Source organism: Solea solea, chromosome 9 (genome assembly GCF_958295425.1).
Source record: "Solea solea chromosome 9, fSolSol10.1, whole genome shotgun sequence".
In the NCBI taxonomy this organism is placed as follows: domain Eukaryota; kingdom Metazoa; phylum Chordata; class Actinopteri; order Pleuronectiformes; family Soleidae; genus Solea; species Solea solea.
Window position 1 is genome coordinate 11,069,798 of NC_081142.1, and position 15,497 is coordinate 11,085,294.

Consider the following 15,497-nt stretch of genomic DNA (forward strand, 5'->3'; position numbering starts at 1 on the left):
TGAGCAGGATTTGAAAAGAAATCTCACATTTATCTCTTGATTTCATGAACCTTCACCAAGTAATGAATGTATTTTTTTAACTGAGTGGAACATAGAACAAAAACAAATAGCTCAATTGCAGGCGATTTCCAAATAGCATAGTTTCAAAGTGCAATTTTGATTTGAAAGTGATTGTTCTTTTTGGATTTTATATAAAGCATTTTCCTTTTGTAAATGTGACAAGCTTACAGCACAGAGCAAAATGAACAAAACAGGACAACATTGACATCGTGAAGAATTCCGGCCATGCTCATGAGTGGCTCATAATGTAGTAAGAAAATGTAGAGAACGTAAACACAAAATTCAGGTAAAAAAGGTAGGTTTTGTCAAAAATGTGATACTTAAGAAAGTCCATTTGAGATCAGACATCAGTCTTGTGTCCTTGTAAACAGAGGATTAGGCGGACATGTGTTTTAAAGATGTGCTCTGTTGCATGTGGTATGTCCGAAGCCCAGAGAGGACGTAGGTCCCAGATGAGATGACTGGCTTTTCTTCTGGGCCAGTTCGGCCTTCAGCGCCCTCAGCTCTGTCGCAGCCTGTTTCCTCAACTGCACAAGCCATTCATTCAAACCAAGGAGAACGTGTGAATGTATCATGAAACAAAATGAACCTCGTAGTTTGCCAGTAGAGCCGAGTGAGTGATGAATGCAGTATTGATGGAAAATATCTCGACTTTTTACACTTTTTTGACGTTGTACTAAAAGATGTGTTACCTTTATCTCCGTTACCAGCTTCATTTTTGCATCTTCTACTTTCCTCTTCAGGTCGTCAATCTCATGGCTCTCAGTCATAATCTGAATGATGAGCTCGTTCTGAAATGAAAAGACGAATGTTCAGCTATAAATAATGTACTCACAATTTAAATATACAAAAAAAAGTAGAGAAAAAAAGTGACTGACTTGCAGTGTTGTAATGTAACAAAGTACAAATACTTCATTAGTGAACTTAAGTACAAAATTCATGTACCTGTACTTTACTTTGTTATTTATATTTCTAGCAACTTTTACTTCACTACATTTCCTTTACTTAAGTAATATTGTACAAAAGTGAATTCAACTTCTACCAAAGTCATATTCTGATAACATAATTGTACTTCAACTCAAGTATCCTTTCAGGTACTTTATACAAGACTGCTGACTTGTGCAAAGTGTGCTCGTACAGAAAGGGATCTTTTAGTGACAAATATAATGCATCACATTTTATGGAGAGTATATGTATTAAATATATTGATCATATCTGTTACAATGAGGGTCAGTTTCTCCACAAACTTGGCCACTCAGTCATTCTTTGGAAGTTTACTTAAATACTTCTGGAGAAGTCTTTTGCTAATAATGGAAAAACTAAAGGACAGAGCCCAGAATATATGACAATACAAATCAATGTTATGCTGACTTCACCTTGATGGAAGACCTGCCTTGCCGTCCTTGCTTCCCTCTGTTATCTCTGGCCTGGAGCTGGTGCAGCAGTTTGTTGTAAAACGTCTCCAACTCTTGTCGTAACTTCCTCAGACTGTCCTCCAGTGGTGCCGTGGCCTTCTTGGTTTCAAAGTATTTCTTTTTCCAGCTGTCCCGCGCTGATGTTACATCCGAGATGAAGACAAGAACAGTCTATTTTGAAAGTTTTAGACCACACATTCTCCTCTACAGCTGTTTCAGTGCACACCAAAATATTTCCATTAATGAAATCCATTAATGAAAGTTGTTCTATCATTTATATGGAACAACAAGACCCCTAGTGTTTGTATGGAGACACTGCAGAGGCCGAGTCTACCAGGAGGCCGAGCTCTTACAAAACATTGTTTTAATTACTGAGCCACAAATATTCAAAACATTATTCACTGGCTTCATATTCCAAGAACAGACTGGTGCCACATTGAAGCTACAGCCTGAAATTCAAACGCGTTTTAACATCGTGTTAATATCAGCCCTGTAGAAGTTAAAAAGAGTATGTTGCTGTCTTGGATTAGATAAATTAGGTTTGGTTTATTGATCCTATAACTTGTTAAAGCAGCAAAAAACAAAAAGGTCAGGGCTAAACAAGTGATAAGTCCAAAATAACAATACACTGAAAAGAAAAAGGGTGAAAATGGTAACACCCAAATAAATTGAGTGGATTGAGACCAAACGAACCAAGTTGCTTATATTTTTTAAGTGTCTTCCATTTAAATTTTTTTTTAAAGCAATAAAAATAATACTTAATAAAAGTGGGATCTAAGGAATAGTGCAAATACAGGTAAATTGTGTAAGATTAAAAAAAACATTAAAACAAAACCTTATTGCTTTTTCTGGTGTTGTCACATGTTTGTGCTAACTCCTATTATAGGTGGATTCCTGGAATTATTCTTTTTTTTTTTATTTGTTTAATTGTTTCACAGAGTCCTAACAAGGTTATCAGCGTGTTACTGTTCCCACCTTGGTTCCTACGATGTCTATTCTGGGCCAATAAATCTTTCCCCTTCCTCAGCAACTCCTGCCTCATCCACTCCAGCTGCTTTCTCTCCTCCCTCACCAGCTTGATCTCCTCGATCAGTTCCTCTCCTGACGGGCACAAAACATGTCAGTTGTCATTCATTCATTCATCCATCCATTCATTCATTAATTCTCTGTATGTGGCCAAAGTGACAGCTCACTGTTTGTCTGGAAGACCGGAGGAGCAGCAGGTTTATGGGTAACCAAGGCCAAGTCCAGACCCGGAGGAGGAGGAGAGTTACGCCGCACAGGCCCAGACGACACAGCTGGACTCTCTGTCACCTTCAAATAGACGTTAAATACAACAACACAAGGTCTTTACCACTATAGATGTTGGTGGATTTGTGTGGATTCAAGTCTTTTGTTCACTTCAAAGACCACACACTCTCCACTAAACCCACCTACTGGTGCAAGAATTTGGATTAATCACTTTACCAACCATGAATCGGGGCAGACTGTCGACTTTATTTATTAAAGATTTTTTTTTTTTTTTCAGTGATGCCCAGCACGAGCACACATCAGGCAAAACAGATAAATATGCTATCATACAAGAACACAACTAAGAAAACAACATTCAGTATCATTTGAAACAATTGCAGGCGATGATGTGAACCGAGACAATAAAGTTTTAGAACAGTTTGATAACCAGAATAAAAGCTGAAAGAAAGAAAACATGCTTGGAACATGTTGGGTTTTGTGCATTACCTCACTCGCTGGTTTACGTGCATGTGTTTCTTTTGATTTCCCGAGCCTGCAGACAGACACACTGTTAGAACAACACGCAGCAGTGATGGTGCACTTGTCCATGCATGCAGGCCCGACAATACAGTACCCATCTGTGAGGGTGGAGCCTGACTCTCCATCCTCCAGAGATTCTGCTACTCCTGAGTCTCTGGTCACTTTTCTGTGGTATTGTTTCTTTTTTCTGCTGGTTTCTTCTTTTTGTGTCGGCTCCTTCACCTGAGTGGCTTCAGCTTCCTGTCGCTGTCCACATAAACCTAGGGTAGATAAAGATGCACAAACGTGTTCCAACAGTATACGATGTGCTAATTGTTCAATCATGATGTATAATTTCAAGGTATTATTTTAAAAGATGCAAACATTTGTGTCTAGGATGATAGTGGCAGTTGTAGTATTCATTTTGTCACCATGTCCTTATTAGTCGTCGTCCTATTTTTATACTTTTATTCCAGCGTTTGTCAAAAGAGAACTCAATGTATCTTTGTCAAGTTTGGGTCAAAAAAAGTTATTCTGTACTTAATAACAAGTGTTCATTTCACAAGATGGAATATATTACAACCTTTTTTTTTGCATGACGAAACTGCACCGATGTCCTACAACACTGACTAAGACTATATTGACATGCGTTATTGTTGATAAACAAAGACTAAATACGACAAAGACTAATAAGGACATTTGAAACAGGACTAAGACTAAATTTAAAAGAAAATGGGAAGACAAAATGAACACTAGTCTTGATAGCCAGCCGTATGTGTATGGCTTTTAAACACTGAAACCTTAACGTAATGCTGTGTTTGCCATTTGCTCCTCTGCACCGTGTGATAACTGCACAGAAAAGACTGAGGCATGAGGACATCTGAAGTACACAGGCAGGAAAGTCTCAGTGCAGATGACACACACTGTTGTTTTACCTGTATTTAGTAAAACCGGCTGCGGTGCCCTTTGATTCCGACTCTTCCTCAGACAACACTTGTGCTCTGCCCATTCAGATTTGTTAGAGGAGAGATGTCCCTCTTCATTTTCTCCATCTCCCTCTGAAGAACTGTAGCTCTGTTCCTCTTCTTCTTCCTCCTCCTCTTCATCATCCTCCCCCTCCTCCAGACTGAGGGTGGGAGGTGGTTGATGGGAACACTGGGGGATGAGGGGGAATTTAATGGGCTCCTTTGTCCTCGTTGGCAGGCTGCATGTCTTGGGAAGGTGGTAATATGTCGGGGGGTGTGGGGAGCTGCTGCTGCTGCTGCTGCTGCTGGTGTCTGTAGTGAGAGACTGGGAGCAAACACTGCTGCCGTTCTCCACAGTGGGCAGCAGGTAAAGCTCTGGCTGTGGGGCCTGCCCACAGAAGATAACCATACATGAACACACTTGTGATTGTACCACAAGATGTAATATTTTACATTTCTGTCACAGCATTCCGAGTGTGAGGGTGTATCAATGTATGTGTTATTTTATATGTACATGCTGTTCATACGTACATATGGTGGAGCAAAGGTTTTCACTTTGAGATCCTTCTCCTGTTTGCTTTTGACCTGGAACAAGTGAGTGTGTTTGGTGTCAGAGCCATGGTAGTAAAACACACACATACAGTTTTCTTAATAAAGACATAATGCATCCCATAGCTCCTTAACTATCACAACTGGACGCTTATCCCTAACCCTTAATCCTCAAAAAGCCCTTTAAAGCAGTAATCACTGGCCAATTCATCCCCACAAAGATAGTTTTTAATCAAAATTTCACATCCTCAAAAAATCCTCACAGCCAATGACAGACACACACACATGCTTTAGTGAAGCGACCTGAACAGTGAACTTGTTATTAAAACTGTCTGTATTGTTTCCCTCTTCTGTCTGCCTGGTGAAACACAAGAAAAAGTGCACTTAACAAGCAGCTGCACTCACCAGTGCCAAACTACGGCCCACACATTTCAGGAAGGAGAATTTGTTGATGCTCCTCTCTGTGCCAAGGAGAGCGCCCAGCTCGTTCCTCAGACTATTCAGGGTGACGTCAGGAAAAACCCTAATGACACACCCATGACAAAAAAAAAAGAAAAGTTTAACAGATTTAACAGTAACTGTTACACAAGGTAACACACTTTTACTGTAAAATGATATTGTAAAAGCTAGTCTTCATTCAATTCAGAGGGAAGTATTTATTATCGTGATCAGTATTGATCAAATACAAGAGGTTTATTGCATATTTTAACGTGAGTTAAGTGAGTTTCCCTCTACACAATTCAATATACTGTAAATCTGCATCAACAATAAAAATGTGACTAAAAATGACATCATATAATAAAGGTGGTTGTCATAGTTATTCATTATTTCGCAAATGAAGGGTTCATCCAATGCCCTTTGGAGAACTATACAACAATTTATCTAATAATAACTAGAGCAATGTATCCACCACTTGTCATTACATTTACCAAATATTGCTCATGTGTTGTACTAATAACTTGACATTTCACAGAATTTTTGATCAAATATGTATGTGTTTTAATTCAGGTTGAATCGCATACTAAACCGAGTGCTTGCTCAATACAAGTGAAAAGACTCTACATTCTGTTTATTCAAACGTGCACTGATCTCTATCGACTTCAAGAACCCAGGTGTACATTTTTTGTCTTATTTCTTAAAGCAATGCTGTACCCTTTTTACAATAAAATAACAGCCTCACAATCATTTTCGATGGATTATTGACTTGAATTATGGAGAATGGGTCCTTTTTTATTCTCACTCTTCACCAAAGGCGGTGTGCTTGCATCATGTTTGTGTTAGAGATGGTCACAAAGACTTAAAAATGCACCACGCAGTCTTTGCTACTGTGACAGCACAACCACAAACTCGTTTACAAATACTTCTACACCATTGAGTTGTATAATTAGTAACACCAATTATTCACATTCAGTGGACAGACTTGGACTTGTGAAATGAAATGTGTAGCAGCTTCACCTGATGAAGCCTGCAGAGATGAAAGTCTCGATGGCTTCTGCTGGTACTTTGTTGAGCTTCACATTCCATTGGTCATCTGGTACATACAGCACATGGAGCTCCACAAACTAGACACATGCAAACACTGTTTATTAACTGGCACTGTGTGTCACTGTGCATCAGTTACATTTCAATTTTCACATGCACAAGTTAAGAGTTCAATTCCACACAACTTGCCTTGCAACTGGCCGGTCTTCTGTCCTCTGGGTATCTCACGGATTCACAAGACAGCTCCATTGTGAGAGCAGTTGAGCAGAGAGAGTAGAAGCAGAGCACGGCTGTTAAAGAGGGTAGATCTCTGTTAGGTTTAATCGCAGGAGGTCCCTTTCTTTGCCTGTTGAGTGTGTTGACTGCTGAAGTAACAGTCGGTCGTTTCTTTTATGAGAGTGCCAGCACTGGTTGCTCTGGAGTTGCAGCAGAGCAAAGGAGCTTTTCCTCCTCGAGTCTGTGGCCACCAGAGATAATACTTGTTCTGCAGAATACATTCATCAAACATAACTAGTCACTAATAACTAACATATTTACTAGTTCAGAGGTTCTCAATCTTTTAATACTAAGTCCTCCTCACATATACTTCACACACTGAAATTAGATTAAGGAGTGAGAGATAAGGTGACTCTAATTATTAATATTTTTGTTTTGCTATTCGTTTCACTCCGATCAAAATGTCGCAGCTCCACTCTGATCACATACCCTGGTATATACAGTAGATCAGTATATTTCTGATTTTCCTCCATGTACTACCAGAGGAAGCTTGTGTACCACTGGTGGCACTAGTTTATACACTAATGATATGAACAATGATTATATTCACTCATGGTTGTCATAAGCATGCATCTTCCACTATCGCCTTTTAGGAGCAGTCATTATTCTTTATTTAATACTTCTTATTAAGTTTGAGAAATGCTGTTGTGTCATATGTTAAGATAACATATCTCTTTATTATATGTGTATATACATATATAGATATATATATATATATATATATATATACACATATATACATATATACTTACTGTATATATATATATATATACATATATACATATATATATATGCATTTATCTTTTGTATTTGTGGCTTATTGACATTGTTGAAACTGCAGTACGTGTCTGTTTCATGTACATTTTAAGTTCAATAAAAAAAAGAGTTGTGTTGATATTATATGTATGAGAGGCGCTGCAGTACCGAACGGATACACTATTTACAGTATATTTCATTGAATCATGTTTTATCGATGTTTTTAGTTTAGCTCCGAATCGCATTGTTACATGGTTCAGAGTGTTGATACATTTTTACCACTAGAGGTCGACAATTAAATAGCTACATCCCGTGCTGCTTTTAAGTACCGTAGGGAGGACTTGTAAATGTTAAGTTTAGAGAACATTTAAAAGAGAGAATAGCTTGTGAACATAACATAAATTAAGTATTTAATAAACAAGATAATGTCTGCATACACATATTATACATCCTCATGATCATAACTTGTGTACATAAAACAAAAAAACATTTTGTCGCCACAAAGTGTGCGCGTGATTATTATATACTCAAAGTAACTTTAGCACATAAGATTATAACTTATACATGTACTTCTAGAACAGGGAGAGGGACATTGTAAGCAACCCGTCTTTTCCCATTCACATAAAACTACAAAAAAAAAAAAATAGTACAGCGTGTCAAAGTGAAATTAATGTGATTGACGAGCATACCATGAACGCAGCAGCAGTATTAGCCACGCCTCTACAAAAACCGGAAACTCTTTGTTGAGGAAGACGTGAGGAGTTTAGAACAGCGACTGATTATTACTTTTTCCTAAAGGTTTCGGTTCATTTTTTTTGTAAAATCACAACAATGTCCGGCTCCTCCAACATCATAGCTATGAAGAAAATCGTGCAGCAGCTGCGTCTAGAAGCCGGCATTAACAGAGTGAAGGTAACGGTAGAGCTCGCTGCTGTCAGGGCGTGTGAACTTCCACCGTGTGACTCTGGTTTTTAGTTATTAACGATGTTTACCGTCACTCACCAAACGTTTCAATGCAAGGAATGTCTGCGTGTTAATTACACAACTGTTACAACTAAACTTTCCCGGTGACTTTTTATTTTTTTTTTTTTACGACGGAGCACCAGTGTTTGATTTTTAGAAATGTTATACTAGATGTAAACGGGTGGATCTCTACATTCATGTGATTTATATCCGTAATTCACAAAATATGTTTTCGGGAACTGGGGGAATACTACGGAAGACTATCATGGCCACTTGTAAAAACTTTTTTTTTTAAAGTAAAAAAATAAAATAATAAAACATATACTCTGAGATTAAAATCAGAATTATGAGGGGAAAAAAGATAGAAATCTTAGTCAGAATTTTTTCTCGGAATTCTGACTTTAATCTCAATTTTTTAAAGGTACATTTAAATTTAAAGACTCATAGAATAAATATGCACAACCATAAAGACCAGGTACAGAGACATTTGAGTCACTTTCGGGCTGAACAATTTTTATTTTTTTTTTTCTAATTGCAATTCTATTTAATCACTTATTTACATTTGTTGAAGTCAAGCTTCAATGGGTTATTCACTGTCTATATATATATATTTGTGAACATAAAAAAATCTAGAAAATGTAAACATACAAGAACAATTAACATTTACATGGAAAAATAAACCTAGAAAAGTAGAATTAATTTTAGTTTCTAGAATTTTGTGTTGTTTCAAATTGTGAGTTCATTTAAAAATTAATAAATTGTTCAGTTCTATGTTACATACATGAAATATAAACCCTCTTCCCCATTCACAATGGAAATTGAGTATGATCAACTGATTGTGACTGCTTTTTAAAGTCATGTACATCATCCCATTCTTGGCCGTACTACAGAACTTATGTTAAAAAACATTTATTAACACATTAAATGTAGGCTTACGTTACATGGAGTGGCTTGTCTTCTACAGGTGTCCCAGGCTGCCGCAGACCTGCAGCAGTTCTGTCTCCAGAACGCACAGCAGGACCCTCTGCTCACCGGCATGTCGTCCAGCAACAACCCGTTCAGACCACAGAAAGTCTGTTCCTTCCTATAGCACCCGCGCAGGCAAACCCACCCTCTGCCTCTGTGAGTACCACTGATCATAATTTCCTCATCGTCACTGCCACAAGTACTCGTTTTTTTTATTTAAAAATATAATATTGAGCATCTCTGCATCAAATCTGCATTATCTAAACATGTAACACTGTAAATAAAGGCGATTACAAGGGAAATTCATCCATATAAAATGAAGTAGGACCCATGAATACATGCATTGCCACCCTAATATGAATCAAAAGTAATACAGTCAACGTGTTAATACCTATAAATAATCTGGACCAATATAAATTGACTTAACCATTTATTAAGCAAACTGAACTGAAACTAAAGCAGTGTAGCGTAACAATCCTGCAGTACCATTAACCCCATGAAGCCTAGAATGTTGGGTTTTAGTTGATACACTGAGTTAATAGTAATAGTAGATAAGATTTCCACAGTTTAGGGCCAACTAGGGAATGCTTCATCACTATTTTAGACATTTATTTTTTTTATTCTTCTCTATGCCCGTCACACAATTTTGAAGTCATAAAAGGTGAAAGAATTACAATGTATATTAAATGAAAACCCTGATGAGAATTCAGAGGTATATCTGAAAAGCTTTACCCAGTTTTTAAATATGTAATGTCTGAAGCTGGTTTAATGCTTCTCAAATGACGCAAAGGACATACATTCCAAGTGTAATGTGCTTATGTTTTGTAGTTTGCATTTCTAATGCAATCACATGTCTGCAGGTTTTGGACACTGTGGTGCCTTGTGGAGACGAGCTACAGGATCCAGCGTCATGGACTGGAATTGTCTCAGGAGTGTTTTTGAGAACAAACAACTAACTTAAGAGTTTTTTTTTTTTTTTTTACTTCGCCTTTGTAAAATCTGATACAGAAACATTTCAAGGTGTTTAGGGGGCACAATAGATGTCTTAACCCGCCTGCTTTATAGTAACTAACCGATATCAACACACACTGTGCCTGTGAATTGTACATTGATAAAAATGGTATTTCCACATTTTAAACGTTTATTAAAATGAGCATAAAACCATTGAGAAATGTCTTTGATGTGTTAGCTACAGTATATTTACATTGAAAGTCCCACTACTGGACATTATGTTCTGACATAATCAAGGCCATATTCATACAGTTTGTGTGCCAATTTAACTTCCACATAAACCTGACAATTTAAGTGTTTTTGTGGAGTGCCTGCATGTTTAAACGCTTTTACCATGAGCAACAGGTTCATCTCCCACACTTCGTCTTCTAATGGTTTTGCATAAACATCCTTTCAAAAACAGTTTTTGAAGAATAATAGAATTCTAATCCAATTATCAGTGTTGAAACTCTGAATGTGTTAAAAGAGCAAGTGTCAACTGATCTCTTCAATGAATCTTGGACATCCACACTCAAGTTCTTTTGTGCACGTCCACAAAAAGTGTCTCAATAAACCATCCCTGTCTGCCCATGAAGTAACGCTGTAACATCCCTATAGCTGGAACTTCCGTCTGCAGGCATCCATCTCGTGACGCTGTGAACAGAAAAAAGTAATTTAAGCATTTTTTGGACAACAAGAAAAGTCCTGAGTGTAATACAGGTAATTCTTCTATTGGCTGTCACATTAAAGAAGCATTTAACTGTTTAGGTCAGTTTTTCCTCGACTCCACTGCAAAATTTCATTAACATCAATGTGCCACTGACGACAGTTTAACAGAGCTGCATAAAACACCATATGTATAACAATAAAACTCACAGTCAAAGTTTAGAGAGACTCACCTTTAGGACCCACTCGTATTCTCCAAACTTTGAGTCGAAGGTTCCTTTCTGTAGAGAGCGCAGTTTGAGGGTGAAGCGCGGTCCCAGCTCCTGAATGCCAACTTTTTTCTCATTCTTGAAGATATACCTTTACAGATGGAAAGAATTGTGTTTTGTTTGTATACTGTACACTCCAGATTTAAGGAAAAAGGAAGGTTGAGTCGGAATTCACAGTTCAAATATTAACCTGTGGAATCTGAAAAAGACAAAGTCTCTCTGGTTGTGGAAGGTGGCGACCTGTCGACCTACAAACTGCGGATTTTGAGGAAAAAGAGCAGCGAACAGTCGACCGATGCTGTGGCCCAGGCGTGTTGTGAAGTTGTTAAGGATCACCTCTGGAAAGTGCTCTGTGGGATTTTTACCTCGTCTCTGCAAAGAGAAAACATTACAAAAATATTTTTTTATACAAAAGCAAACGCAGGATGATGATATGTCAGAGTTCCACAGTTGTTTTCATTAACTTAAAACTAGTGCTCATCTTTCAAACATAAACAAATGTCTGTTTCATTCAAACTGGACAAATTAGTTCACACAATTAAGCCTCTCCACGTGACTCTATTTCTCCATGTAGTGGTGTTTGGATCTTGTGTTGACATTCCTGAGCTGCACACAGGAAGTTATTTGTTTCATGTTCATACAGACAGAGGCAACAACAACATTCCACTTGTGAAGTGAGGCAGCTACAAACAGGTTGGAGTTTGACTGAAATCACAAATAAGCTCCCACAAAAAGTTCCAGAAGTGAATTCATGATGATTTATGAACTTGCCTTAAGTTCTTTTTGTAGTCTAACACTGCTGACTTTGAAGTGTGCAGTCGGTCCGTCAGGTAGGTGACACAGAACCAAACCATCTGAAAGTTGCAGTTAAGGAAGGAAACCTTCAAAAAAACCTAAAACTTCAGTGAAATTTCAAAAACAGAGCTTTCATTCTTAATCCAAACTACAGCAATGTAATGACGACTGCCACACAGAGCATCATCCTCGCCAACTACTGCTTGTCAGGATACTGGGCACTTTGCGATCCTCATTGATGACCATTAGGTAGGTGAAGTTCCTGGCGATGCACTGAGGAATGACCTTTTTCAGGGCCAACCCTCTTCTGTAGTACACGTGGGCGTCTGGTATCACTGTCGCCAGCTGCCTGCAAAACCTCACTGTCCTCTGCAAGACACACATGGCATGTTGAAGAGAAAACTGTATCATTTTTTTAGACTCATTACATATGGTGACCCTGAGGCCTGATTCATTTATCTACCCAACCCTAATGAACATTCTGTATGAAACAGAAGAGGCAGCTAAACTGGACCAGTGTAAATGCTGATGCATTAACATTTCTGAAGTAGACAGTGTTACCTTGGGCTTATTGCACAAAATTTGAGGTAAAATAATTAAATGGATAATTTGGATAATATGGACTTGTACGTTTCCCGGCTGGTCTTTAACTAATCTAAGATGGTTGTTCTGTTGCTTATTGACCACCAATAACTATTGACTTCCAATGGCAGTCCAAATTAATTTCGTCACTGACCCATGCCTGGATCTGCATCCATGTACTTGAACCCTTCAGTCCGGACTGCTTTCATTTGTGGTTCTGTCATGGTGGAACGAGTTCCCTTATGTTAACAGCGCAGCGAGAGTTTCTCTATATTCAACTCTTGAAGACTTACCTCTTTCGAGAACACTTTCTTTCTACAATCTCTAAACACAACTAACTAACTAATTAATTAACTAACAATAACTTGTCTTGAGCACTCTCTACTCCTGCACTTTCCTGCCTGTAACTTTCCTCTGTCAAATGAACAAATGTCATGTAAGATTAAACAAGCCACACTGTGGCCCTCTCCTGCTCTAAGACTGAATGGTGAGGGTGAAAGCATTACACTCAACTAACATACTTGCTGCTGCGAGAATGCAGGAAACATAGTATACTGTAAAAGTGTAAGGTTAGGTTCCCTGAAGTATATGTTTGTTAAAAGACAAAAGACAGTAATGAAACAATAATGAAGTAGCTTCAGCCTCTCACCCCTCTGGGTCTGTCTGATGTTGTAATGAGAACTTTGGGGTTAGTGATGCCATTGAAGTAGGCAGAAAATTCATCTGTTCCCTCATCAAATGCGACCTGCAGAGGACAAAGACAGAAAATGAAAGCACACCACCCAAGACGATATAATCTGAGATAATATGATCACTGTCATCCAGTCACGATCCATACCTCTTCATCCTCTGGGTCAACTGTCGTCTCGTCATACACCCTCTGGTTTTCTATTGTCTTTGGGACTTCTTTAGGTGGTGCCTATGTAAAGGATAGTAACCATTTTAATAATACATTCATTCATTAATATGAACATTTTAGCAATTAAGAAAAAGAAAGACAGAGGGAGAGAAGGTTCGAAAACATCATGTTTGGTTTAACTCTAAATATTGTATTTTTCTATAATGGGGCTTGGGAGGCCTGTATTTTGGACTGCAACTTGTACATTATAAACTTTCTGTGAAGACTGAAAGGATAGTCAGTGAATTTTGAATTGTTACCTCGAGTCTTGTGAAAAATTAGTTTGTGACATGTAGGATAAGACAATGGGGGGAAAACTCACCTTGTCACCTAATGCTTCCCTTTCTTTTTTCTTCTTCTTCTTCAGCTGCATCTTTTGCTGAAATACAGACAGAAAAAAACCTTACATTTAAATAGAGGCCTTTTACATTATATTTAATACAGAAAAGAAGATTATTGTCCACATTGACATGACTGCATCATGCAGACGGCTGAACATCCATGAAGTGAATCGCCACCACATCCCAAATAAACTGATGGATTGTGATCTGGTGAATGTGGAGGCCATAGAGCGGACTCATTGAGAGACCAGTTTGAGAAGTTCCTGCTGGAAGTAGGAAGGAAGGAAAGGATCTTTATCGTCACTATACAACCAAAATTGCACAACGAAATTACAAGGCCGCTGCGACGGAGTGTGCTGCCACAATGGACCAACCTGACCGAATGTGTCCAATATTCATACATGTTTTCGATGGCGGGAGGAAACTGGAGAGCCCAAAGACAGGGGACATGACACAGGGAGAACAAACTCCACAAGGTCCCAGGTCAGGATTGTAAGGCAACCACTCCACTACCACTTAGCCACTGTACAGTCATCAGAGGATGTGCATATAGAGGATGGACACGGTCAGCAAAAACACTTCAGTAGGCTTTAAACGATTTCAGTTGGTAAATCAGGGGCCAAAAGTTAAAGAAAATATTCCCCCCAGGCTGGAGGTAAACTTTGATGTGGTTTACAATACATTCCGAACCTACCATTAGACTCATCAGACCAGGCAACGTTTTCCTAATCCATTATTGTCACATTTCCATGCACTGTTACTTTAGTTTTCTGTTTATAGCTGACAGTAGTTTCACTCAGTGTGGACTTCTGCTGCTGTAGCCCATCTGCATCGAGGTTCAACATGTTGTGTGTTCAGAGATGATGTTCTGCATACACTGGATATTTACTCTTTTTTTTAATCCATCCATCCAAGACTATTTTAAACCACATAGCTGGTTTAAAATAGCTGGCTGAAAATCACTGTAGAGCAGAAGTTTCTGAAACACTATCTAGCACCAAGAACCATAGAAAGTCATTTTAATCACATTTCTTCCTCATTCTGATGCTGCAGGGTTAGCCAACACTAACCCATGCAGCAGGTCGTCTTGACCATGTCTACATAAACTGATGAGACATCCGTGTTTAAAAGGAGTTGAACAGGTGTACCTAATAAAGTGGCTGGTGAGTGTACGACCCTCCGTGTTGCGTTTACCTTTCTTTTCTCCTGCTTGAATTTCATGAACATCATGTGTCTTCGCTGTTTGTTCTTGATTTCGGAGACACTGAAGGTGGGGGGGAAAGAGATATCCGCTGCTCCCTCACTCTGCTCCATTTTCTCATCTTTCGGCTCCGCTTCTCCATGCTCCTCCTCTCTCGCTCTCTTGTTCTTTGGCTTCTTGTTCTTCTTGCTTTTACCTTTGTTGTCCTGGCTCACTGGAACTTCTGTGACGTCCATGCTGCGCCAGCTACCTGTTATTTTCCTTCTTTCACGTGTTTGTGTGTGTGGTGGTGGAAGGCTAGCTGAGTTCCTGCTCGTGTTTTCACATCCGGGGACGTCAGGTCACCGACGTGACGTCTTAGGTGAACATATGGGGACATCTAGTGGTAAGGAGGAAAAACTACACAGTTCCTACTCATAGCCCACATACGTACGCACATACATACAATATATAAAAGATTGTGATTCATTTATATATACATATATGTATTTATTTTTTTCTCAATGACATCAGTAAAATATTCTCTTTTCAAATGTTGATGTTACACAGCGTACAGTTGTGAACGCATGAAATG

At 38.6% G+C, this 15,497-nt stretch overlaps 3 protein-coding genes across 4 annotated transcripts; 1 reads left to right on the plus strand and 2 right to left on the minus strand.

Annotated features, from left to right (window-relative positions):
- Window positions 1–34: 34 nt before the first annotated feature.
- On the minus strand, window positions 35–8,028 carry spata1 (spermatogenesis associated 1). 2 transcript variants are annotated; one of them, XM_058638461.1, is made up of 13 exons: window positions 7,942–8,028; window positions 6,410–6,510; window positions 6,194–6,300; window positions 5,144–5,261; window positions 4,721–4,774; window positions 4,160–4,577; window positions 3,340–3,505; window positions 3,213–3,258; window positions 2,669–2,789; window positions 2,451–2,576; window positions 1,437–1,612; window positions 753–851; window positions 35–587 (listed from the first exon to the last, which is right to left on the minus strand). In XM_058638461.1, the coding sequence occupies exons 2-13, from the start codon at window positions 6,467–6,469 to the stop codon at window positions 453–455; spliced, it is 1,626 nt and encodes a 541-aa protein (XP_058494444.1). In that variant the 5' UTR covers window positions 6,470–6,510; window positions 7,942–8,028; the 3' UTR covers window positions 35–452. The 2 variants fall into 2 exon arrangements, with proteins under 2 accessions (XP_058494444.1, XP_058494443.1); XM_058638460.1 differs by having other exon boundaries at window positions 80–587; window positions 3,213–3,505.
- Window positions 7,969–10,345, plus strand: LOC131465625 (guanine nucleotide-binding protein G(I)/G(S)/G(O) subunit gamma-5). Its single transcript, XM_058638464.1, has 3 exons — window positions 7,969–8,164; window positions 9,180–9,337; window positions 10,042–10,345. Exons 1-2 carry the CDS (start codon window positions 8,084–8,086, stop codon window positions 9,303–9,305), a joined length of 207 nt encoding a protein of 68 aa, XP_058494447.1. The 5' UTR covers window positions 7,969–8,083; the 3' UTR covers window positions 9,306–9,337; window positions 10,042–10,345.
- On the minus strand, window positions 9,599–15,248 carry rpf1 (ribosome production factor 1 homolog). Its single transcript, XM_058638463.1, has 9 exons — window positions 14,917–15,248; window positions 13,704–13,760; window positions 13,322–13,402; window positions 13,133–13,228; window positions 12,117–12,270; window positions 11,878–11,960; window positions 11,297–11,478; window positions 11,071–11,197; window positions 9,599–10,825 (listed from the first exon to the last, which is right to left on the minus strand). The coding sequence occupies exons 1-9, from the start codon at window positions 15,157–15,159 to the stop codon at window positions 10,784–10,786; spliced, it is 1,065 nt and encodes a 354-aa protein (XP_058494446.1). The 5' UTR covers window positions 15,160–15,248; the 3' UTR covers window positions 9,599–10,783.
- Window positions 15,249–15,497: the final 249 nt, after the last annotated feature.